At 40.1% G+C, this 26138-nt stretch overlaps 1 protein-coding gene across 1 annotated transcript; it reads right to left on the minus strand.

Moving 5' to 3' along the window:
- Positions 1–23008, minus strand: LOC138311627 (uncharacterized). The gene is made up of 5 exons (XM_069252900.1): positions 22980–23008; positions 19636–19679; positions 11676–11882; positions 2993–3034; positions 1–188 (listed from the first exon to the last, which is right to left on the minus strand). Exons 1-5 carry the CDS (start codon positions 22988–22990, stop codon positions 1–3), a joined length of 492 nt encoding a protein of 163 aa, XP_069109001.1. The 5' UTR covers positions 22991–23008.
- Between the last annotated feature and the right edge of the window lie 3130 nt (positions 23009–26138).

Genomic DNA, 26138 nt, shown 5'->3' on the forward strand with positions numbered 1-26138 from the left:
CTAGTGAGTATAAATAACGTTTACAGAAATCCATTCCCTGACATTTCCGTCGGAATTGTGAGTGTTTTCCGGACTATCGGCGTCCGGATTTTCGCGGGTCCACTGTGATGAATGTAAAATTATTATACATTTACCTTGTGCCTGTTCTTCGGATGACTTTTGAATTTGTTTCTTTTTCTCTTTCTCAACTGAAAAATAATTAGGGTTCAAAGCATTTTTATATACATGTATCTGTATTTCATATGAAACATGGAGCCCAGAAAAGAAATCCGTTTTAAATGAAAAGATGAGTTTTAAAATATTCTTGATTTTGATGCAACCCTTATTGCTAATGTAATGCAATGCAGTTACCTCTTATAATAAAGTTTTGTCCCCTTGTTACCATGACAACAAAGTATTTCAAAACTGTTACTATTGTATTCGGCATACCTCATAATCCATATGTACCAATTTTCATTTATATCTAAAATCATCTAAATTTTAACAAATCAGAGTCTCTCATTTTGTTACCATGGAAACCAAGCATTTCGAAAGTGTTCCTATGTTCAGCATACTTCATAACCCCTATATACCAAATTTCACTTAAATCTGACAATATCTAAATTATACCAATCCGAGGCCTCTATTTAGTTTCCATGGTAACCAATCTTTTTGAAAGTGATATCATGATATTCAACATACCTCATAACTCCTTTGTACCAATTTTCACTTCAATCTGACAATATCTAAATTTCAGCCAATTATAGGCCCCTATTTTGTTACCATAGCAACCAATATTTTCGAAACTGTTACCATTATATTTAGCATTCAAAGTCATTACTATACACTAATTTTCATTTAAATTGGAGTCTGGAATCTTGAACTTGAATGTTCAGCTAGGTATGTTAACAAAACAGAGTTGTGTTGCTTCCTGCACTCGCTATGTTTAAATCACCCAAAACCTGTTTTCCGGGATTTTTATTTTGAAACTGATTTACTTATAGACAGTGAGTGTTCTGAGAGTATTTTTAATGCAGGGCAAAATTTGGACACCTCCTTTAAAAGGGTGCGATGAGATGACAAAGAGCAATATTTCGTTTTCCATTTTCCCTAAAAGTATTATTTTTTGTTAACATAATTATCTAAAACAAAATTGCCCTTTTAAAATCTGAAAAAAATGACTGAGAATTATAAAGTATACGGTCTACTCAAATAATTTATGAATAAAAAATGCAGAATATTTAACAAAGGATGACCTATTTTGACATATTTGTGAAGGTAAAAAGAAAAAGTAGACTTATTTTAAAAGGGCAACTAGTAGTACTTGCGATATGCAAAGTTTAAAGAAAATTGGGCTGTGGCAGTTTCTATGGGATTTTTAACATACACTGTATTAGCTTGAACACCACCTTTGATATTTTTAATCTTTCATTTTCATAAATATCATTCTAATGTGTATATTTTCCAAATCTGTTTGCTCAGATAATTTCCTGCTCACTTTGATTGAGTGTTAAAGACTGCATTGTATGAATAGTATATGCAATTGATTTTAAATGTAGAGATTTCTGATGTCGTGAATGGTTACCATAACAACAGATCCCAAAGGGGTCTTGGTGCCCCACCAAAGAATGACCTATGTCCGATATTGGAAAGAGGGATCTTTTCTCTGCTTTTCCCTCTTCCTTTTAAATATTGAATGCATAATTATCATAGGGAAACTTAACATTATGTTTGCTCACAGAAAGTTGCTTATTAGTAACAGTCACTTCAATTGTCAAATTTAATATGGTTAGTGTCTGCCATGTAGTGCCTTGATTTGTTCCAAAATGGATATGCAGAACTCAGGACCAAGAACACCCTACAAGTTAATTTAAGCATTTACCTGCCTTCCTATGGAATAAATGGTCTATATAGATGACAGAGCTTTGCAGACAATCTTCATATGTACGCTAACATGATTTTCTGCAAAGCTATGGCAATATATAGGATTCTATAGGAAGATAGTTTAATACTTATATTTACATTATTAATTCATTTTTGAGGTCTCTGTATTGAAATTGTTTATGTTAGATCACCAACAGCGATAATAGTCACGTTTTGGACGTCAGTTATACCTTAAATTCATAGACTTCACTTTGGCTTGGTTAGTTAAATATAGTAGAAGTAAGATAGACCTTTTCAGAAATTTCTGAAAAATTTATGACAAAGTCATGTTGTTGCCTTTTCATGTTGACATTCTATTGGGACAAAGAGAAACCCGGTACATATGAAATTTCAGAGAGATCTCTTTAGGACTTTTTAAGAAAAAGCAGTGACAAACTTCTATCAAAATTCAAGATGCATGGCTATATAACCTTAATTCTGGACATCTTCGTGACTAATTGATATGCATGCACAACTTGGGTCCTAGGGGAACCTATAGTATAATATATACAGAAAGTTTCAAAAAGCTGTGTTGAAGGGGTTTGGAGTTACAGTCCAAAAACATTTAGGGCACTATAGCCTCATACATACAGAAAGTTTCAAGGAGCTGACGGTTGAACAATTTTGGATAAAGTTATAGCACAGAAACAGTGATTTAGTATTTTTGAAGCTTCCATGGTGACAGAAAAAAAAAAAGGAAAGCATGCGATAGCAAAAAGACAGCACTAGGGCACTTGTCTGATGTAAACAGAAAGTTTCAAGGAGCTGCGTTGATCGGTTTTTGAGTTATAGCCCAGAAAAGAATCTCAGACGGACAGACGCATGGATGAAGGAGCCTAATTTAATATCTTCTGCAAACACGTTTCACTGAGGATAAAACAATTCCAAAACATTTTTTCATGAATATTTCATTCCTTTTCATGGTATTGACATACATACAGTATAGTGACGGTGTGTGACAGTGGTCTTAAAAGTGTGAAATACACTTTGTAACTTAAAGTATAATTTGTGTTTAGGTACAAACTGAAACATTTCAATATGTTATGATACTGTATATACTTTCACTAAATAATAGTTTTCTTACACATACCTTTTTTTGTTCTTTTTCCCATTTCTTTCTTCTTTTTCCCATCTAAATGTTATTAAAATAACAGTCAAACAGAAGCAGCAATTAAATCAGGCTAATAAAGCGCCACATTATAATCCAAATAATTAGATTTTCCACATTATCTAAAAAACAAGAGGCCCAGAGGGCCTGTATCGCTCATTTTGTAATGCCAAGTAATATTCTGGATACAGTTCATTGTTTATTTTCTGAAGAAATTTGAATATTTACCTCTAATTCCCCTATTGGGCCCCACCATTCCTGCCCCCTGGGGGTCAGAGCCAAAATTTATACAAGCTCTGTTCCCCTTCCCCCAAGGATGTTTGTGGCCAAATTTGGTTATATAATCCATGCAGAACTCTATGACTAGTAGCGATTTATAGGATTTACCTTTATTTCCCCTATTGGGCCCCGCCTCTCCTGCCCCCAGGGGGTCAGAGCCAAAATTTATACAAGTTCTGTTCCCCTTCTCCCAAGGATGTTTGTGGCCAAATTTGGTCACAATCCATGCAGAACTCTATGACTAGTAGCGATTTATAGGATTTACCTTTATTTCCCCTATTGGGCCCCGCCCCTCCTGCCCCCAGGGGGTCAGAGCCAAAATTTATACAAGTTCTGTTCCCCTTCCCCCAAGGATGTTTGTGGCCAAATTTGGTCACAATCCATGCAGAACTCTAGGACAAGTAGCGATTTATAGGATTTACCTTTATTTCCCCTATTGGGCCCCGCCCCTCCTGCCCCTGGGGGGTCAGAGCCAAAATTTATACAAGTTCTGTTCCCCTTCCCCAAAGAATGTTTGTGGCTAAATTTGGTTACAATCCATGCAGAATTCTATGACTAGTAGCGATTTATAGGATTTACCTTTATTTCCCCTATTGGGCCCCGCCCCTCCTGCCCCGGGGGGGTCAGAGCCAAAATTTATACAAGTTCTGTTCCCCTTCTCCAAAGGATGTTTGTGGCCAAATTTGGTCACAATCCATGCAGAACTCTAGGACAAGTAGCGATTTATAGGATTTACCTTTATTTCCCATATTGGGCCCCGCCCCTCCTGCCCCCGGGGGGTCAGAGTCAAAATTTATACAGGTTCTGTTCCCCTTCCCCAAAGAATGTTTGTGGTCAAATTTGGTTACAATCCATGCAGAACTCTATGACAAGTAGTGATTTATAGGATTTACCTTTATTTCCCCTATTGGGCTCCGCCCCTCCTGCCCCCAGGGGCTCAGAGCCAAAATTTATACAAGTTCTGTTCACCTTCTCCTAAGGATGTTTGTGGCCAAATTTGGTCACAATCCATGCAGAACTCTAGGACAAGTAGTGATTTATAGGATTTACCTTTATTTCCCCTATTGGGCCCCGCCCCTCCTGCCCCCGGGGGCTCAGAGCCAAAATTTATACAAGTTCTGTTTCCCTTCCCCAAGGATGCTTGTGGCCAAATTTGGTTACAATCCATGCAGAATTCTATGACTAGTAGCGATTTATAGGATTTACCTTTATTTCCCCTATTGGGCCCCGCCCCTCCTGCCCCCGGGGGGTCAGAGCCAAAATTTATACAAGTTCTGTTCCCCTTCTCCAAAGGATGTTTGTGGCCAAATTTGGTCACAATCCATGCAGAACTCTAGGACAAGTAGCGATTTATAGGATTTACCTTTATTTCCCATATTGGGCCCCGCCCCTCCTGCCCCCGGGGGGTCAGAGCCAAAATTTATACAAGTTCTGTTCCCCTTCCCCAAAGAATGTTTGTGGCCAAATTTGGTTACAATCCATGCAGAACTCTATGACTAGTAGTGATTTATAGGATTTACCTTTATTTCCCCTATTGGGCCCTCCGCCCCTCCTGCCCCCAGGGGGTCAGAGCCAAAATTTATACAAGTTCTGTTCCCTTCTCCTAAGGATGTTTGTGGCCAAATTTGGTCACAATCCATGCAGAACTCTAGGACAAGTAGCGATTTATAGGATTTACCTTTATTTCCCCTATTGGGCCCCGCCCCTCCTGCCCGGGGGGTCAGAGCCAAAATTTATACAAGTTCTGTTCCCCTTCTCCCAAGGATGTTTGTGGCCAAATTTGGTTACAATCCATGCAGAACTCTATGACTAGTAGCGATTTATAGGATTTACCTTTATTTCCCCTATTGGGCCCCGCCCCTCCTGCCCCCAGGGGGTCAGAGCCAAAATTTATACAAGTTCTGTTCCCCTTCCCCAAGGATGTTTGTGGCCAAAATTTGGTCACAATCCATGCAGAACTCTAGGACAAGTAGCGATTTATAGGATTTACCTTTATTTCCCCTATTGGGCCCCGCCCCTCCTGCCCCTGGGGGGTCAGAGCCAAAATTTATACAAGTTCTGTTCCCCTTCCCCAAAGAATGTTTGTGGCTAAATTTGGTTACAATCCATGCAGAATTCTATGACTAGTAGCGATTTATAGGATTTACCTTTATTTCCCCTATTGGGCCCCGCCCCTCCTGCCCCCGGGGGGTCAGAGCCAAAATTTATACAAGTTCTGTTCCCCTTCTCCCAAGGATGTTTGTGGCCAAATTTGGTCACAATCCATGCAGAACTCTAGGACAAGTAGCGATTTATAGGATTTACCTTTATTTCCCATATTGGGCCCCGCCCCTCCTGCCCCCGGGGGGTCAGAGTCAAAATTTATACAGGTTCTGTTCCCCTTCCCCAAAGAATGTTTGTGGTCAAATTTGGTTACAATCCATGCAGAACTCTATGACTAGTAGTGATTTATAGGATTTACCTTTATTTCCCCTATTGGGCTCCGCCCCTCCTGCCCCCAGGGGGTCAGAGCCAAAATTTATACAAGTTCTGTTCACCTTCTCCTAAGGATGTTTGTGGCCAAATTTGGTCACAATCCATGCAGAACTCTAGGACAAGTAGCGATTTATAGGATTTACCTTTATTTCCCCTATTGGGCCCCGCCCCTCCTGCCCCCGGGGGCTCAGAGCCAAAATTTATACAAGTTCTGTTCCCCTTCCCCCAAGGATGCTTGTGGCCAAATTTGGTTACAATCCATGCAGAACTCTATGACTAGTAGCGATTTATAGGATTTACCTTTATTTCCCCTATTGGGCCCCGCCCCTCCTCCCCCGGGGGGGTCAGAGCCAAAATTTATACAAGTTCTGTTCCCCTTCTCCAAAGGATGTTTGTGGCCAAATTTGGTCACAATCCATGCAGAACTCTAGGACAAGTAGCGATTTATAGGATTTACCTCTATTTCCCCTATTGGGCCCCGCCCCTCCTGCCCCGGGGGATCAGAGCCAAAATTTATACAAGTTCTGTTCCCCTTCCCCAAAGGATGTTTGTGGCCAAATTTGGTTACAATCCATGCAGAACTCTAGGACAAGTAGCGATTTATAGGATTTACCTTTATTTCCCATATTGGGCCCCGCCCCTCCTGCCCCCGGGGGGTCAGAGTCAAAATTTATACAGGTTCTGTTCCCCTTCCCCAAGGATGTTTGTGGCCAAATTTGGTTACAATCCATGCAGAACTCTAGGACAAGTAGCGATTTATAGGATTTACCTTTATTTCCCCTATTGGGCCCCGCCCCTCCTGCCCCCAGGGGGTCAGAGCCAAAATTTATACAAGTTCTGTTCCCCTTCCCCCAAGGATGTTTGTGGCCAAATTTGGTTACAATCCATGCAGAACTCTATGACAAGTAGCGATTTATAGGATTTACCTCTATTTCCCCTATTGGGCCCCGCCCCTCCTGCCCCTGGGGGGGTCAGAGCCAAAATTTATACAAGTTCTGTTCCCCTTCCCCAAAGGAATGTTTGTGGCCAAATTTGGTTCACAATCCATGCAGAACTCTATGACTAGTAGCGATTTATAGGATTTACCTTTATTTCCCCTATTGGGCCCCGCCCCTCCTGCCCCGGGGGGTCAGAGCCAAAATTTATACAAGTTCTGTTCCCTTCTCCAAAGGATGTTTGTGGCCAAATTTGGTCACAATCCATGCAGAACTCTAGGACAAGTAGCGATTTATAGGATTTACCTTTATTTCCCCTATTGGGCCCCGCCCCTCCTGCCCCCGGGGGTCAGAGTCAAAATTTATACAAGTTCTGTTCCCCTTCCCAAAGAATGTTTGTGGCCAAATTTGGTTACAATCCATGCAGAACTCTATGACTAGTAGTGATTTATAGGATTTACCTTTATTTCCCCTATTGGGCTCCGCCCCTCCTGCCCCCAGGGGGCTCAGAGCCAAAATTTATACAAGTTCTGTTCACCTTCTCCTAAGGATGTTTGTGACCAAATTTGGTCACAATCTATGCAGAACTCTAGGACAAGTAGTGATTTATAGGATTTACCTTTATTTCCCCTATTGGGCCCCGCCCCTCCTGCCCCCGGGGGCTCAGAGCCAAAATTTATACAAGTTCTGTTTCCCTTCCCCAAGGATGCTTGTGGCCAAATTTGGTTACAATCCATGCAGAATTCTATGACTAGTAGCGATTTATAGGATTTACCTTTATTTCCCCTATTGGGCCCCGCCCCTCCTGCCCCCGGGGGGGTCAGAGCCAAAATTTATACAAGTTCTGTTCCCCTTCTCCAAAGGATGTTTGTGGCCAAATTTGGTCACAATCCATGCAGAACTCTAGGACAAGTAGCGATTTATAGGATTTACCTTTATTTCCCATATTGGGCCCCGCCCCTCCTGCCCCCGGGGGGTCAGAGCCAAAATTTATACAAGTTCTCTTCCCCTTCCCCAAAGAATGTTTGTGGCCAAATTTGGTCACAATCCATGCAGAACTCTATGACTAGTAGCGATTTATAGGATTTACCTTTATTTCCCCTATTGGGCTCCGCCCCTCCTGCCCCCAGGGGCTCAGAGCCAAAATTTATACAAGTTCTGTTCACCTTCTCCTAAGGATGTTTGTGGCCAAATTTGGTCACAATCCATGCAGAACTCTAGGACAAGTAGTGATTTATAGGATTTACCTTTATTTCCCCTATTGGGCCCCGCCTCTCCTGCCCCCAGGGGGTCAGAGCCAAAATTTATACAAGTTCTGTTCCCCTTCCCCAAGGATGTTTGTGGCCAAATTTGGTCACAATCCATGCAGAACTCTATGACTAGTAGCGATTTATAGGATTTACCTTTATTTCCCCTATTGGGCCCCCGCCTCTCCTGCCCCCAGGGGGTCAGAGCCAAAATTTATACAAGTTCTGTTCCCCTTCTCCCAAGGATGTTTGTGGCCAAATTTGGTCACAATCCATGCAGAACTCTAGGACAAGTAGCGATTTATAGGATTTACCTTTATTTCCCCTATTGGGCCCCGCCCCTCCTGCCCCTGGGGGGTCAGAGCCAAAATTTATACAAGTTCTGTTCCCCTTCCCAAAGAATGTTTGTGGCTAAATTTGGTTACAATCCATGCAGAATTCTATGACTAGTAGCGATTTATAGGATTTACCTTTATTTCCCCTATTGGGCCCCGCCCCTCCTGCCCCGGGGGGGTCAGAGCCAAAATTTATACAAGTTCTGTTCCCCTTCTCCAAAGGATGTTTGTGGCCAAATTTGGTCACAATCCATGCAGAACTCTAGGACAAGTAGCGATTTATAGGATTTACCTTTATTTCCCATATTGGGCCCCGCCCCTCCTGCCCCCGGGGGGTCAGAGTCAAAATTTATACAGGTTCTGTTCCCCTTCCCCAAAGAATGTTTGTGGTCAAATTTGGTTACAATCCATGCAGAACTCTATGACTAGTAGTGATTTATAGGATTTACCTTTATTTCCCCTATTGGGCTCCGCCCCTCCTGCCCCCAGGGGCTCAGAGCCAAAATTTATACAAGTTCTGTTCACCTTCTCCTAAGGATGTTTGTGGCCAAATTTGGTCACAATCCATGCAGAACTCTAGGACAAGTAGTGATTTATAGGATTTACCTTTATTTCCCCTATTGGGCCCCGCCCCTCCTGCCCCCGGGGGCTCAGAGCCAAAATTTATACAAGTTCTGTTTCCCTTCCCCAAGGATGCTTGTGGCCAAATTTGGTTACAATCCATGCAGAACTCTATGACTAGTAGCGATTTATAGGATTTACCTTTATTTCCCCTATTGGGCCCCGCCCCTCCTCCCCCGGGGGGGTCAGAGCCAAAATTTATACAAGTTCTGTTCCCCTTCTCCAAAGGATGTTTGTGGCCAAATTTGGTCACAATCCATGCAGAACTCTAGGACAAGTAGCGATTTATAGGATTTACCTTTATTTCCCCTATTGGGCCCCGCCCCTCCTGCCCCCGGGGGGTCAGAGCCAAAATTTATACAAGTTCTGTTACCCTTCCCCAAAGAATGTTTGTGGCCAAATTTGGTTACAATCCATGCAGAACTCTATGACTAGTAGTGATTTATAGGATTTACCTTTATTTCCCCTATTGGGCCCCGCCCCTCCTGCCCCCAGGGGGTCAGAGCCAAAATTTATACAAGTTCTGTTCACCTTCTCCTAAGGATGTTTGTGGCCAAATTTGGTCACAATCCATGCAGAACTCTAGGACAAGTAGTGATTTATAGGATTTACCTTTATTTCCCCTATTGGGCCCCGCCCCTCCTGCCCCCGGGGGCTCAGAGCCAAAATTTATACAAGTTCTGTTTCCCTTCCCCAAGGATGCTTGTGGCCAAATTTGGTTACAATCCATGCAGAACTCTATGACTAGTAGCGATTTATAGGATTTACCTTTATTACCCCTATTGGGCCCCGCCCCTCCTGCCCCCGGGGGGTCAGAGCCAAATTTTATACAAGTTCTGTTCACCTTCCCCAAAGAATGTTTGTGGCCAAATTTGGTTACAATCCATGAAGAACTCTATGACTAGTAGCGATTTATAGGATTTACCTTTATTTCCTATATTGGGCCCCGCCCCTCCTGCCCCCAGGGGGTCAGAGCCAAAATTTATACAAGTTCTGTTCCCCTTCTCCTAAGGATGTTTGTGGCCAAATTTGGTCACAATCCATGCAGAACTCTAGGACAAGTAGCGATTTATAGGATTTACCTTTATTTCCCATATTGGGCCCCGCCCCTCCTGCCCCCGGGGGCTCAGAGCCAAAATTTATACAAGTTCTGTTCCCCTTCCCCCAAGGATGCTTGTGGCCAAATTTGGTTACAATCCATGCAGAACTCTATGACTAGTAGCGATTTATAGGATTTACCTTTATTTCCCCTATTGGGCCCCGCCCCTCCTGCCCCCGGGGGGTCAGAGCCAAAATTTATACAAGTTCTGTTCCCCTTCCCCCAAGGATGTTTGTTGCCAAATTTGGTCACAATCCATGCAGAACTCTATGACTAATAGCGATTTAAAGGAAATGTTGACGGACAGACAGATGGATGGACGGACGGACGGACGGACGGACGGACGGACGGACGGACGACGGACGACGGACGCCGCGCCATGGCATAAGCTCACCGGCCCTTCGGGCCAGGTGAGCTAAAAAACCAAGATGTATCGCTCACCTGGTTTGTAATGCCAAGTAATGTTTAAATACAAGTTCATTATTTCTTTTCTAAAGGAATTCAAATATTTACCTCTAATTCCCCTCTTGGGCCCCAACCCTGCTGCCCCCCGGGGGGTCAGAGACAAAATTTATACAAGTTCTGTTCCCCTTCCCCATGGATGGTTTTGGCCAAATTTGGTCACAATCCATGCAGAACTCTAGGACAAGTAGCAATTTGTAGGATTTACCTCTATTTCCCCTATTGGGCCCCGCCCCTCCTGCCCCTGGGGGGTCAGAGCCAAACTTTATACATGTTGTGTTCCCCTTCCCCCAACAATGTTTGTGGCCAAATTTGTTTACAATCCATGCAGAACTCTAGGACAAGTAGTGATTTATAGAATTTACCTCTATTTCCCCTATTGGGTCCCGCCCCTCCTGCCCCTGGGGGTCAGAGCCAAAATTTGTACAAGTTCTAGATCTGTTCCCCTTCATCCAAGGATGTTTGTGACCAAATTTGGTTAAAATCCATCAAGTACTTTATGACAAGTAGCGATTTAAATGAATTATCTCTATTTTCCCCATTGGGCCCAGGCCCTCTGGCCCCAGGGGGGTCAGGGTCACTATTCATGCAAAATCTGATCCCCTTCCTCCAAGGATGTTTCTGACCAAATTTGGTTAAAATCCATGCAGAACTCTATGACTAGTAGTGATTTAAAGGAATTATCTCTATTTTCCCTATATGCAATATGTGCAACTAGGGTCCTAGGGAAACCTAGATATAAAATTTGAGAAAGATTCTCTAAGCCCTTTTTGAGAAATAGCGATAACAAGAAATGTTAACTGACGGAAGGATGGACGGACCTCACACTCACTGTGTAACCCCTATTTTAACAATTTGAAACAGGTTTGTAAAAGCTACGGAAAAATTACCGTCGTATACATTGTACTGTACAGTATTGTCTGTAAATAGGTAAAACGTAAACAAAGTAAGTTTATTGAGATTATCATATGATGCAATATATTTTTGAAGCATGAAGTAGAAGTAGTCTGGTCTGACACTAGGTTTGTATTGGTATGACATTATGCTAATTTGAATGCAACTCTTCTCTATATCTAGGGACATAATGTAAATAAATATCTTTAAAAGCAAATCGAAAACAGCTTGAAGTGCAAATTAACCTATAATTTTCAAATTTTTTTTGAGCCCTACATTGCCACTTTTAATAATAAAGACATGAATATTAATACTTACTTTTCTGAACTTCAGCATATAGGTCTCCATTTCCTAGTTTTCCTTTCCTATCCTTCTTTGGAATAACCTCAGCATATTCTACACCTACAATGTTTTTTTTCTTTTCAACAACAGCATACTGAGTATTGCCAGATGCACCGTCATCCTGCTGATTTTCTGGTTGGTAGGGTCCAGCAGATTCATATAATATATTGGCTTTCATCCCATCTTAAAAAAAAAATTTTTTTTTTAAATGATCATAATAGAATCTTGATACCTAACCACTGGATATTCTATACCAGTCAATTGAAAGAGTCAGATCATTTCTTTCCTTTTTCCTACAAGAAGTCCATGGAAGTGGATGGGTCGCCTGCAAAGCATCACAAAAAAGTTGAAAATATTGTTAATAATTAGGTGAAATTATCAAGTCCCATAACTCTTGCAAATATTGATGGATTTTGACCAGTATCGAACCCATCTAAAATCTCATTGATATTAAGCAATATACTAAATTTGGTTGAAATCGGACAATAAATACTAAAGTTATTGAGCAGAATCCATGATTTGACGATTTTAAAGTCCTGTAACTCTTGCAAATATTGACGGATTTTGACCATTATGAACCCATGTAAGATCTCATTGATATAAAGCAATATACCAAATTTGGTTGAAATCGGACAATAAATACTAAAGTTTTTGAGCAGAAACCATGGATTTTTCGATTATGTGGAAATGATGTACATAGCAAACGTTTCACATAATAAATAACTTCCGTGCCCCGGCCTGTGCTTGGGCTGAGGTGACCAATATTACATTTTACGGTCCCGGAATAGCAGTTGAGATGGCTTGTTTTTATCTTGTACACGTTCCTTCCACATACATTGTATTCATAGTTCTAAATATAACTGTCAAAGATGGATATATCTGGATCAAATAATCGATGAAAAGTTACATAATATCAAAGTGCCAAGGCCACTCATAGATGCTATAAATGAAGGACTTAAACAAAGGAATAAAGAAATTGGTTTTTCATTTAAATATTGAATTTAGTATACTGATATTAAGTTAATCCAATAATATAAGATCTCGATATTGAGAAACGTCTGAGACGACGTGATGATCAAAAGTGTGTCGTCGAGCTATACCTCTAACAGTGTTGGAGTATATACTAAGTGTGCAGTATTGAACTTCCTGAAATAACTGAAATAAATTCTATATTTAAATTATTTCTGAAATAACGATTTCAACACCAATGAAACCGTTCAGAATCTGAGTATCATTTTTTTATAATTCTTTATCAATTACTAAATTATCAATTTCATCAATGTCTCTTCAAAGACAAAAAAAAAATAAGTAAATATATCTGTATCTTAATATCCACTTAATTTTCGGAAAATTATAACATTAGAAATACATAGTATTACCATTTCCTGATATGTTTTGGTTTCCTTTCTAGAAAACTAACATGGGTTGCTTTGACGACTTTTAACTAGTGTACTAAATTATGGCCAGATATTTTTGCCAAATAAAAGGTACATTATTTCATTACATATATTACTCGGATTTCTTTTAAATTCACAAGAACGCTAGCCGTTAACATCAAGAAAACTTCATGTAATGTATCGGACTTTAGCAAGTCTTTGTAAGCCTAACAGTTGGCGACATATTATCGTGCAGAACATTTCATTGTGAGTTTTGCTTTGCCAACTTTTGACTTATAATAAATCATGGCCATATACTTTTGCCAAATAAAAGGTACATTATTTGATTACTTATTACACTCAAATTTCTTTTGAATTCATGATGTTCGCCATCCCTTAAAACCCCCGTAGACCAATTTTCATTTAGATCGGGGACCGAAACCTGAAAACAGGAAGTGGGCCAGCAGCCATCTTGTAATCCCAAAATCTTTACAAAAATGTTTGCATTTTGTTCGCCATCCCTTAAAACCCCTATATACCAATTTTCATTGAGATAGAAGACCGAAACCTGAAAACAGGAAGTGGGGCAGTGGCCATCTTGGAATACTAAAATCTTTACGAAAATGTTTTCATATTGTTCGCCATCCCTTAAAACCCCTACATACTAATTTTCTTTGAGATCGGAGACCGAAACCTGAAAACAGGAAGTTGGCCAGCAGCCATCTTGGAATACCAAAAATCTTCACGAAAATGTTTGCATGACTTTCGCCATCCCTTAAAACCCCATAGACCAATTTTCATTTAGATCGGGGACCGAAACCTGAAAACAGGAAGTTGGCCAGCAGCCATCTTGTAATCCCAAAATCTTTACAAAAATGTTTGCATTTTGTTCGCCATCCCTTAAAACCCCTATATACCAATTTTCATTGAGATAGAAGACCGAAACCTGAAAACAGGAAGTGGGCCAGCGGCCATCTTGGAATACTAAAATCTTTACGAAAATGTTTGCATGTTGTTCGCCATCCCTTAAAACCCCTATATACCAATTTTCATTGAGATCGGAGACCGAAACCTGAAAACAGGAAGTGGGCCAGCGGCCATCTTGGAATACTAAAATCTTTACGAAAATGTTTGCATGTTGTTCGCCATCCCTTAAAACCCCTACATACCAATTTTCTTTGAGATCGGAGACCGAAACCTGAAAACAGGAAGTGGGCCAGCAGCCATCTTGGAATACCAAAAATCTTCACGAAAATGTTTTCATGATGTTCGCCATCCCTTAAAACCCCCATAGACCAATTTTCATTGAGATCGGAGACCGAAACCTGAAAACAGGAAATGGGCCCTGGCGGCCATCTTGGACTTCCGGTTTGGAAAAAAAAACCTTTATGCACAATCCCACACCCTAATGAGTATGTATGTGAAGTTTCGTGATAATCGGCCCAGTAGTAGTTTCTGAGAAAAGCTGCGGAAACTTGCGCTGCAGAAGAAAGTGGAAGAAATAAGAATAAAAATAATTAACTTACATAATATACTAATAATAATAAAAAAAACTGTTAGAGGTATCTTCATAACTCCAACTATTCCGAAATCAGAATGATTTTTTTAGTGTGTTCCAGCAAAATTAATGTATTTTATTTTTCTTACTTTTTGAGAAAATCAACTTTTTATGTCCCTGTTCCCCCGATGCAAAAATTCACTTGGAAGGTCTTTATCACTACGGTGTTGATTCCGGTTGAAAACAAGCGTTCTGACGCCCTTCAAATTTGCGAATTCAAACTCAACAAAATTAGCGGAACAATATCAATACACCAGATATTTTCTGGATTAATCAGGCATAAAACTCGATACCAGGTAATAAGAATTTCCTGTAACAGTTGCGATAGGAAAATATTGCGATGTGAGTAAATAAAAGTTTAATTTCTTTATTCTGATTACCATTTCTAAATTTGACGATTTGATCCCGAACATTCCAATGACGTCACTTTTTAGTCCTCTATGAGCCCGGGTGATTCGACCTTGCAAGCTGACGTTTTGAAGGATTGAATAAGCATTTATTTGTGGTATTATGGTGGAAATTTGCACTCATATATACAGCATAACATAGTTTGAAATAATAGTGGAAGTTTATCTTGAAACATTTCATTGTTTAAACGCTGTTTAAACAGTAGGCCTAGGCTACAATGTAAATATTACAGCATTTGTGGATACAATGCTTCGTTAAGTAGATGAAATTCATGAAACATTGCACAAAAACATCATTAACATGCTTCTGAAACATATAATTAATGATTTGAATTGAATATGTTTGACATTGTGTGTAAAAATTCTAGATCTATTTTAGTTTTTTTCGCCGTCGAAAACCGATGAAACTGCGGTACTGGGTCGCGGGCCGTTATCGTGATTTTTTCGTGTTTTTTTCTTCTTCTTCTTATTCATTAAAAAGAAGCGATCTTTGAAGACTTAAACATTCACATGGACTATCTTTAGTCCAAAAAGTTTCGGAAATAGCATTCATTGTTTTATACTGGAGTTGAATGCATTAAATCGGAGCTGTTCCCGACATCGACTGTAGGCCTATATACTACCATGCAGTTATCATGATTTTTCATGAAACTTAGTAGTAGAATTTTACGATGCATACGCAGTAGGTTCGATCAAAAGATATAATCTAAAAAAGATAGTATTGTACAATTTCTCATTGCATATAACTTTGATATTCCATGGTAATGTACTGTCGTTTTCTCCGTATCAACGTAACACGCCAGCTCAGCCTGTACATGTGCTTCGTCTCGGCGAAATCTAACTCATTCCTCTCAGGGGGTGTCTTCACCGACGTTCGAGCATTTCAGGGAAAAAAAATCAATAAAATAACAAAGATTATCCTATACCATGTATATTAAAGAATAACAAAAATCTTTTTGATTTGTGATCAATGTGTTATTATCATTTTTTCACTTTTCTTCAAGCTGAAACAACAGATACATGCACATTACATTTACAAATTTTTATTTTTCCTATTAGGAAATACTAAATCATACATCATCAACAAGAGGCCCAGAGGGCCTGTATCGCTCACCTGGTTTGTAATGCCAAATAATTTTCTGAATACAGGTTCATTGTTTCTTTTCTGAAGGAATTTTAATATTAACCTCTAAATCCCCTATTGGGCCCCACCCCTCCTGCCCCCTGGGGGTCAGAGCCAAAATTTATACAAGTTCTGTTCCCCTTCCACAAAGGATGTTTGTGGCCAAATTTGGTTACAATCCATGCAGAACTCTATGAGAAGTAGCGATTGATAGAATTTACCTCTATTTCCCCTATTGGGCCCCGCCCCTCCTGCCCCCTGAGGGTCAGAGCCAAAATTTATACAAGTTCTGTTCTCCTACCCTGAAGGATGTTTGTGGCCAAATTTAGTTACAATCCATACAAAACTCTAGGACAATTAAGTAGCAATTTATAGAATTTACCTATAATTCCCCTATTGGGCCCCGCCCCTCCTGCCCCGGGGACCAGAGCCAAAATTTATACAAACTCAGTTCTTATTCTCCCAAGGATATTTCTGGCCAAATTTGGTTACATTCCATGCAGAACTCTATGACTAGTAGCGAATTAAAGGATTTACCTCTATTTCCCCTATTGGGCCCCACCCCTCCAGCCCCCGGGGGGCCAGAGCCAAAATTTATACAGGTTCTGTTCCCCTTCCCCCAAGGATGTTTCTGGCCAAATTTGGTTACAATCCATGCAGAACTCTACGACTAGTAGCAATTTATAGGATTTACCTCTATTTCCCCTATTGGGCCCCACCTCTCCTACCCCCAGGGGATCAGAGCCAAAATTTACACAAGTTCTGTTCCCCTTCCACAAAGGATGTTTGTGGCCAAATTTGGTTACAATCCATGCAGAACTCTATGAGAAGTAGCGATTGATAGAATTTACCTCTATTTCCCCTATTGGGCCCCGCCCCTCCTGCCCCCTGAGGGTCAGAGCCAAAATTTATACAAGTTCTGTTCTCCTACCCCGAAGGATGTTTGTGGCCAAATTTAGTTACAATCCATACAAAACTCTAGGACAATTAAGTAGCAATTTATAGAATTTACCTATAATTCCCCTATTGGGCCCCGCCCCTCCTGCCCCCGGGACCAGAGCCAAAATTTATACAAACTCAGTTCTTATTCTCCCAAGGATATTTCTGGCCAAATTTGGTTACATTCCATGCAGAACTCTATGACTAGTAGCGAATTAAAGGATTTACCTCTATTTCCCCTATTGGGCCCCACCTCTCCAGCCCCCGGGGGGCCAGAGCCAAAATTTATACAAGTTCTGTTCCCCTTCCCCCAAGGATGTTTGTGGCCAAATTTGGTTACAATCCATGTAGAACTCTATGACAAGTAGCGATTTAAAGGATTTACCTCTATTTCCCCTATTGGGCCCCGCCCCTCCTGCCCCCGGGGGGTCAGAGCCAAAATTTATACAAGTTCTGTTCCCCTTCCCCCAAGGATGTTTGTGGCCAAATTTGGTTACAATCCATGTAGAACTCTATGACAAGTAGCGATTTAAAGGATTTACCTCTATTTCCCCTCTTGGGCCCCGCCCCTCCTGCCCCCGGGGGGTCAGAGCCAAAATTTATACAAGTTCTGTTCCCCTTCCCCCAAGGATGTTTGTGGCAAAATTTAGTTACAATCCATGTAGAACTCTATGACTAGTAGCGATTTAAAGGATTTACCTCTATTTCCCCTATTGGGCCCCGCCCCTCCTACCCCCTGGGGGGTCAGAGCCAAAATTTATACAAGTTCTGTTCCCCTTCCCCCAAGGATGTTTGTGGCCAAATTTAGTTACAATCCATTCAGAACTCTATGACAAGTAGCGATTTAAAGGATTTACCTCTATTTCCCCTATTGGGCCCCGCCCCTCCTGCCCCCGGGGGGTCAGAGCCAAAATTTATACAAGTTCTGTTCCCCTTCCCCCAAGGATGTTTGTGGCCAAATTTGGTTACAATCCATGCAGAACTCTATGACTAGTAGCGATTTAAAGGAAATGTTGACGGACAGACGACGGACGGACGGACGGACGGACGGACGGACGGACGGACGACGGACGGACGACGGACGACGGACGCCGCGCCATGACATAAGCTCACCGGCCCTTCGGCCAGGTGAGCTAAAAATATAACAATGTTATCTGCTTCTTATAAAAAAATGACTGTATATAAAAAAGCAGAAATCTGGCTAAGTGTTACCGTGCAAATCTTCTGATCCTTCATCGGCGGCAATTTTTTTTTTTTTTTTTTTTTTTTTTTTAAATATATCATGCAAACATGCCTATTCAAACTATTCACAATATCTGGCGAGGGCTACATGTACATGAAGCTCTATTACTACAAAATAAATAATTATATATCTGAGGATTTACATAGGATATATACACTGTCAGTATCTTACAGTAGCTAGGCCAAGGATGTATCCTTGAATAGGCCTGTTAGTTTTATTTTGGTATTGACACAGAAAGACCAGATGACTCCTGTCTCCTTGACATTAAAACAAATCATTTATTTAATCTAGGCTAATAATTTGAAAATTCCATATACCGCCGGCAGGGAGACATCCTAGGCCTATCGCTAACCACAATGCACTCGATCGTGGTCTTATACATATGTATTATGTAACTTTTCATCGATTATTTGATCCAGATATATCTGTCTTTCGACACTTATATTTAGAATTATGAATATGTGGAAGGAACGTATGTACAAGATAAAAACAACCCATCTCAACTGCTATTCCGGGACCGTGAAATGTAATATTGGTCACCTCAGCCCAAGCACAGGGGCACGCAAATTATTCATCATGTAAAATAATTGCTATGTACGTCATGTCCACATGACTGAAAATTGCGAAAAATGAATTATATATTATGTAAGTATCGGTTAGCTTGTAATAATAATAATAAGAAGAAGAAACAGAGCAAAAACAATATGTCCCCCCCCCACTTCGTTTGGGGGACATAATTAATTGGGTCCTAAAAAAAGTCCATAGCACTTATGTCCTATATGGAATGAAGTACTGATTGTGCATGCACAAAAAGCGAAATAAATAATTTCATATAATTTTTTTTGTGTTAATTAGACATATACATATGCATGACTAAACACCAATGATTGTTCATCAAATGTTGCTAATGTATTGTTTATGATCTGTTGATGGTGGAGCAATTATAGGTCACTTGTAAGACTTTATTGCACGTGACCTAAAATAATATTTTTCATAGAGAGGAGCAAAGTAGGCCCTTAAAGGAATCAATGTTTGACAAATTCCAAACTTTAGGTAGGATAATATTGCGAAATTCATTGCATGTTGACAAAGCATTTAAAGATTTTATTTCTTTCTGCAGGACTTTATAATGCCGACACAATTTGCAGGTAACCAAAGAAAACAACAAAATGAACATCATAGACATACAAGCTTAATATTCTGGTACATGCTGTATTTTCTTACGTACCATTATACAGAAAATTATTTATTGGTGTTGTCTTGTAAACAATGATGCAAATTCATAATTACCTTCATCTTCATTGTTAATAGGATTGAACAAAGCGTCATCAGATCTGAAAAAAAAAATAAAAAAATAAAAACAAATTTAAAAAGAAATTAGTTTTGCTAATGAAACAGGCTTCATTCTTTATTTTGTACCCTTTTATAATGGTATTTACAAATTCGTTTGACTGGAAATTAAGTTTGTAAGCAAATTGAAAAAAAAAAAAAAACAAAAAAAAAAACAAGAATTATGCGTAATTGTAAGTATCGCCCATACTGCATTGTTGATTTAATACATAACTATAATGGTATATTAAAAAAACATACCCGGGTATGAGAAAAAAAATAAGAAAAAGAGCTAGGTATAGTTTAGTATCACTAAGTTTCACAGCCTCTGAATCCCACACCCTGAAATGAATCCTGCAACAATTAGGTGTGTTGAGGTGATAATGATGTTCTTTGACTTTAGCTATGTGTAAAGTTTGGTTAGGATTGAACTTAAACTTTTTAAGAAAACAGGGCCTGGCACCATAAAACTATTCTCAGACAGATTTTTTACTCAAGTATGAGATTTTACAAAGACTTGAGTAAAAAAATTTGTCTGAGAAAATTTTTATGGTGCCAGGCTCAGAGCTAAACGCAAAATTTTAAAGTGAAATATTAAAGACAATGCTGCTGCCACCACCAGAGAAGTAACACCATAGTATCGCTTTTGCACGATACAAGGACAGGATAAAAGTTAAGGTTTTGGGTTTGCTCCGAATATTTTGCATGTTATCGATTTTTGTCATTTAAATAATTTTAAAAACATGGCATACGTATAATCTTTAAGCAGATACTTTTTCGAAAAAAAATTGAATCCTGGAAAATAGCTTTTTAAAAACTCAAATGTAGCCAATGAGATTTTTCTAAAAAGTCAACATTTGCCCTAGGTGAATTTAAATTCAAAAATTGATCATAGGTACCCTAATGAAACAACAATTAGTGATAGAATTTTGTAAACTAACATACTAACATAGCTTTTTACAATGACAACAAATGCCAGACTCGATTTGGCTTCAGATTTCTGAGGGATCGTTATCAAGACAAAAAGTTATATAACCATCAAAAATGATGAAATATCAATACACAAGTTATTTCTATTATTTAAATATCATGTACGTTTAATAAATGTCTGTAGACAGCGATAAAACAATGTAATGAACGACTGCTACAATTGCACACGTGTGACACATATGTTGGCAAACAGGTTATTTCCCGGAATTCTATACAATAATTTCGCTGTGATTTCAATGAAATAATTGGCAAACAAGTTTATACACTTATATTTTATATAATATAGGATACAATAGCGATCTTATAATTATCATTCTGTCGTAAAACATCGCCTAATCGATCTCTGCAGAGACATACATTTGTTCAATGCAGTTAAACTCTTGTTGACTACACTTGGCGCAATGTATTGTATCAAGCGTCGGATTAACTTTAACACTGTTCACAACAAAATCACACGAAACATTGAGACAGGTTATGTACACGTTATTGTTTGAATTTTTATGGTCGTTAGTCGCGTTAGGCAGGTGGTCGTTGAATACAGGTCATTTATATAGTAAATATCATTAGGAGGAATAATTAAGGTCGCATAAGACAGTAAGTTGCTGAATACATGGGGTCGTTAAGACAAGTCTGACTGTATATACTCTAAATTCCCTAACAGTACAAAAAAGCTGAACAAAAAGTTTCATTTTAATATCAGAAATCAAATAATAATAGGCATTAGCAACTTAAACTTTAAAGATTATCTTTCCCTATTATTTAGATAAACAAGAGGCCTCATGGGCCTTAACGGTCATCTGACCATTAATATGCTATATAGTAGAACTCAAATACACAGTAAATTGCATGTTTAATGATTTCTGCCTTTTTTTCACCCCTGTGACCTTGCATGAAGGTCAAGGTCATTTTATGTGAACAAACTTAGTAGCCCTTCACCAAAGCATGCTACAGGCCAAATATCAGTACCCTAGGCCTTTCCTTTATTGGGGATTGTTATTATTACGGCGGATGACGATGGACGAAGCACGATGAATTCAAACAAGAGGCCCCCAAGGGCCTGTATCGCTCACCTGGTTTGTAATGTCAAGTCATGTTCTGAATACAGGTTCATTGTTTCTTTTCTGAAGGAATTTGAATAATTACCTCTTATTTCCCTATTGGGCCCTGCCCCTCCTGCCCCCAGGGGGGTCAGAGCCAAAATTTATACAAGTTCTGTTCCCCTTCCCCCAAGGATGTTTGTGGCCAAATTTGGTTACAATCCATGCAGAACTCTAGGACAAGTAGCGATTTATAGGATTTACCTCTATTTCCCCTATTGGGCCCCATCCCTCCTGCCCCCGGGGGGTCAGAGCCAAAATTTATACAAGTTCTGTTCCCCTTCCCCCAAGGATGTTTGTGGCCAAATTTGGTTACAATCCATGCAGAACTCTAGGACAAGTAGCGATTTATAGGATTTACCTCTATTTCCCCTATTGGGCCCCGCCCCTCCTGCCCCCGGGGGGTCAGAGCCAAAATTTATACAAGTTCTGTTCCTCTTCCCACAAGGATGTTTGCGGCCAAATATGGCTACAATCCATGTAGACCTCTAGGACAAGTAGCGATTTACAGGATTTACCTCTATTACTCCTATTGGGCCTGGCCCCTCCTGCCCCTGGGGGGTCAGAGCCAAAATTTATGCAAGTTCTGTTCCCCCCTTCCCCCAAGGATGTTTGTGGCCAAATTTGGTCACAATCCATGCGGAACTCTATGACTAGTAGCGATTTATAGGATTTACCTCTATTTCCCTAATTGGATCCCGCCCGTCCTGCCCCCCGGGGGGGGGGGGGGGGGGGGGGGGGGGGGGGGGGGGGATCAGAGCCAAAATTTATACAATTTCTGTTCCCCTTCCCCTAAGGATGTTTGTGGCCAAATTTGGTTACAATCCATGTAGAACTCTAGGACAAGTAGCAATTAATAGGATTTACCTCTATTACTCCTATTGGGCCCGGCCCTTCCTGCCCCTGGGGGGTCAGAGCCAAAATTTATACAAGTTCTGTTCCCCTTCACCCAAGGATGTTTGTGGCCAAATTTGGTCACAATCCATGCGGAACTCTATGACTAGTAGCGATTTAAATTAAATGTTGACGGACGGATGGACGCCGCGCCATGACATAAGCTTCGGGCCAGGTGAGCTAAAAAGATTAAAGAGGGAAACAGAATTACATTGAATTTTAAATTTTGTTAATTCAATGCTTTTTCAGTTCAGTACACTTACAGTACTTTGATTTTATGTATCAACAATATGTACAACTGAATTGGAAAACAATAATACTTACTTTTGATCCATGCCCCGGTCTGTAGAACCCTTACCTGAAATTTTCACAATTTATCCTTTACAATTTTTTGTATTACAGTATGTACAAGTAAATGTATTACATATCTAACAAGATGTGTACATGTACATTCATATGAAACAAGAGGCCCATGGACCTTCTTTAAGGGTCACTTGAGTTCAGATACAGAATAAAACAAGCAAATTCGTGGGAAGTTATACCCCCCGTATTCATTAATCAAAGACCCAAAACCCGGCCAAATAGGGTCCGCTGAATGTGGCAAACTCATATTGGGCCCTGCCCCTTAGCCCCAGGGGTCAGAGCAAAAATTTATACAAATTCTGTTCCCCTTTCTCCAAGGATGTTTCTGGCCAAACTTGGTTACTGGTACATTCCATGCATAATACTATGACAAGTAGGGATTTAAAGGATTTACCTTTATTTTCCCTATTTGGCCCCGTGCCTCCCGCCCCCCGGGGGTCAGAGCCAAAATTTATACAAACTCTGTTCCCTTTAGAACTCCATGACTGGTAGCGATTTAAAGGAAATGTTGACGGACGGACGCCGCGCCCTTTGGAGGGCCAGGTGAGCTAATAAAAACGTATATTTAATAAATAGTATTTCTTCACAATATGTTGTGTTATTCCACTCTCAGGCCATGCTATAAATGTGCTGGGTGTTGGATAAATATATTGATATTCCACTAGTGGCACCAAAGACGTCCTGACGTCATGGCTAACGGTGCCGAGCGCTTGACACAGATTATATCATTTTGACCAGTACAGTTATTGTGCCATTCTTGTTTTTTGTGTAGTTATCTAAAACTAATATTCCCACAGTAATTTCAAAGTGTATCCTGATGACATGTTTTTGTCTATAGAGAAAATTTCAAATCTCGTCGTGCTGATAAGAAGAATTAAAACATGGCAGCCTGCATGGAGGCGCGAGACTTTTCCCACGGGACACGATTTTAAAGTCCAAGGGGTACTGGAATGTATTGGATTCTATATGCTGACACACGTATTATGGTTAGTAGAGTTTCGCTCTTCACTGCGCTCTTATAATACACAACATTCCTTGAAAGGCCAGATGATTGCTTTCCAAGCGGCTGGTCGACCTCCTACGTAACACCAGTGAATGTGACACCAAGCAAGCAAGCTGCTAATTAGGGTCGCTGGGGTGTTAGGCAGGGAGTGTTCACACCTCTTTTGTTTGCTTATCTATCAAGCCAGTGCCCCACTGCCTGGTGGTTTGCAGTTATGCCTAGGACTGACGAATTTTAAGATTTAATCATATAAAGAAAAATCTGGACTTGCTGATAGTTTTGGTTGGTGGGAGGAATTATACTAGAAAGTGAGTTGGTGGAAGGAATTATCGTAGAACGTGAGTTTTCGTCTCACGTCGCGTGGGATAAGTCTTCGTGGGAAAAATTGTGCAATATCATGAGTCTCCCACCGAGAACGTGAGAGGTAGCAACCCTGAGCCCATAAGGATGATACCAGTTAAATTTTGTTAAATTCTGGCCAGTGGTTATGGAGAAGAAGTCGATTGTTGACTGACGGACGAGGGATGCTGTGGTACTGCATAAGCTCACCTTGGTCCTTCGGACCAGGTGAGCTAACAAGAGGCCCATGGGCCTTAACGGTCACCTGAGTTCAGATACAGAATGAAACAAAGACATGCATATAAACACTATATATTTGCCCATCAGGCCCTTGAAGTCAGTCAGTGATTTTATAAATTTGACTTTTTAATCTATGAAGATTATTTGGTTCCATCAAATCTGTGAATTCAGAAGAAAGATTTTTGAAATGTTATCCATTTTGACCCCTTTTGGCTCCACCCCTCTGGCCCCTGGGGGTCGGCCAGGACCAATATGGATATGATGTTAAAATGCTATCTCAGGCTAATAATTCTAACCCAGATTGACTAATTTCCTATGAAAACTAAGCAAATAATGTTCCTAAATGTGTTTTTCCTATATAAACTATAGTAAATTTGACCCCCTCCCCAGGGGAAAATCTGAGATCCCAGGGCCATGAAATTCACAAAATTTTGTAAAGGGCCTTAAGACCTTCCAATCTATCAAGAGTATCTGGTTCCATCAAATCTGTGAATTCAAAAAGAAGATTTTTGAAATTACCATTTTGACCCCTTTTGGCTCCGCCCCTCTGGCCCCTGGGGGTTGGCCATGACCAATATGGATATGATGTTAAAATGCTATTTCAGACTAATAATTCTAATCCAGTTTGACTAATTTCCTATGAAAAATAGGCAAATAATGTTCATAAATGTGTTTTTCCTATATAAACTAAAGTAAACTTGACCCCCTCCCCAGAGGGAAACATGAGACCCCAGGGTCATATTATTCACAATTTTTGTAAAGGACTTTTTGACCTTTCCATCTATGCAGAGTATTTGATTCTACCAGTTCCAGAATTTCAGAAGAAGATTTTTGAAGTTTTAGCCTATTTGACCCGTTTTGGCCCGCCCCTAAGGCCCCTGGGGATCAGTCATGGAAAATTTGGTAATAAGATTCAATGGCCATCACATAGGGATAATTCTGACTACAATTGACTAATTTCCTATTATAATGACTAAATAATGCTCAAAAATGTGTTTTCCCTATATAAACTACAGTAAACTTAACCCCCTCCCCAGGGGGAAACCTGAGACCCAAGGGTCATATAATTCACAATTTTCATAAAACACCTTAAGACCTGTCCATCTATGATGAGTATTTGATTCTACCATTTCCAGTATTTAAGAAGAAGATTTTTAAAGTTTTAGCCTATTTGCCCCTTTTTTGCCCGCGCCCCTCTGCCCAGAGGGGGTTGACAAGGACCAATATAGATATAATATTAATATTAAAATGTTATCTCAGGCTAATAATTCTCAATAAAGTCTGACTCATTTCCTATGAAAATTGAGCAAAAAATGCTCATAAATATGTTTTCCCTATATAAACTATAGTAAACTTGACCCCCTCCCCAGGGGGAAACCTGAGACCCCAGGGTCATATAATTCACAATTTTTGTAAAGGAGCTCAAGACCTTTCCATCTAATGAAGAATATGTGATTCTACCATTTCCATAATTTCAGAAGAAGATTTTTGAAGTTATTAGCCTATTTGACCCCGCCCCTAAGGCCCCTTGGGGATAT

Source organism: Argopecten irradians, unplaced genomic scaffold (assembly GCF_041381155.1).
Source record: "Argopecten irradians isolate NY unplaced genomic scaffold, Ai_NY scaffold_0071, whole genome shotgun sequence".
NCBI classification, from domain to species: Eukaryota; Metazoa; Mollusca; class Bivalvia; order Pectinida; family Pectinidae; genus Argopecten; species Argopecten irradians.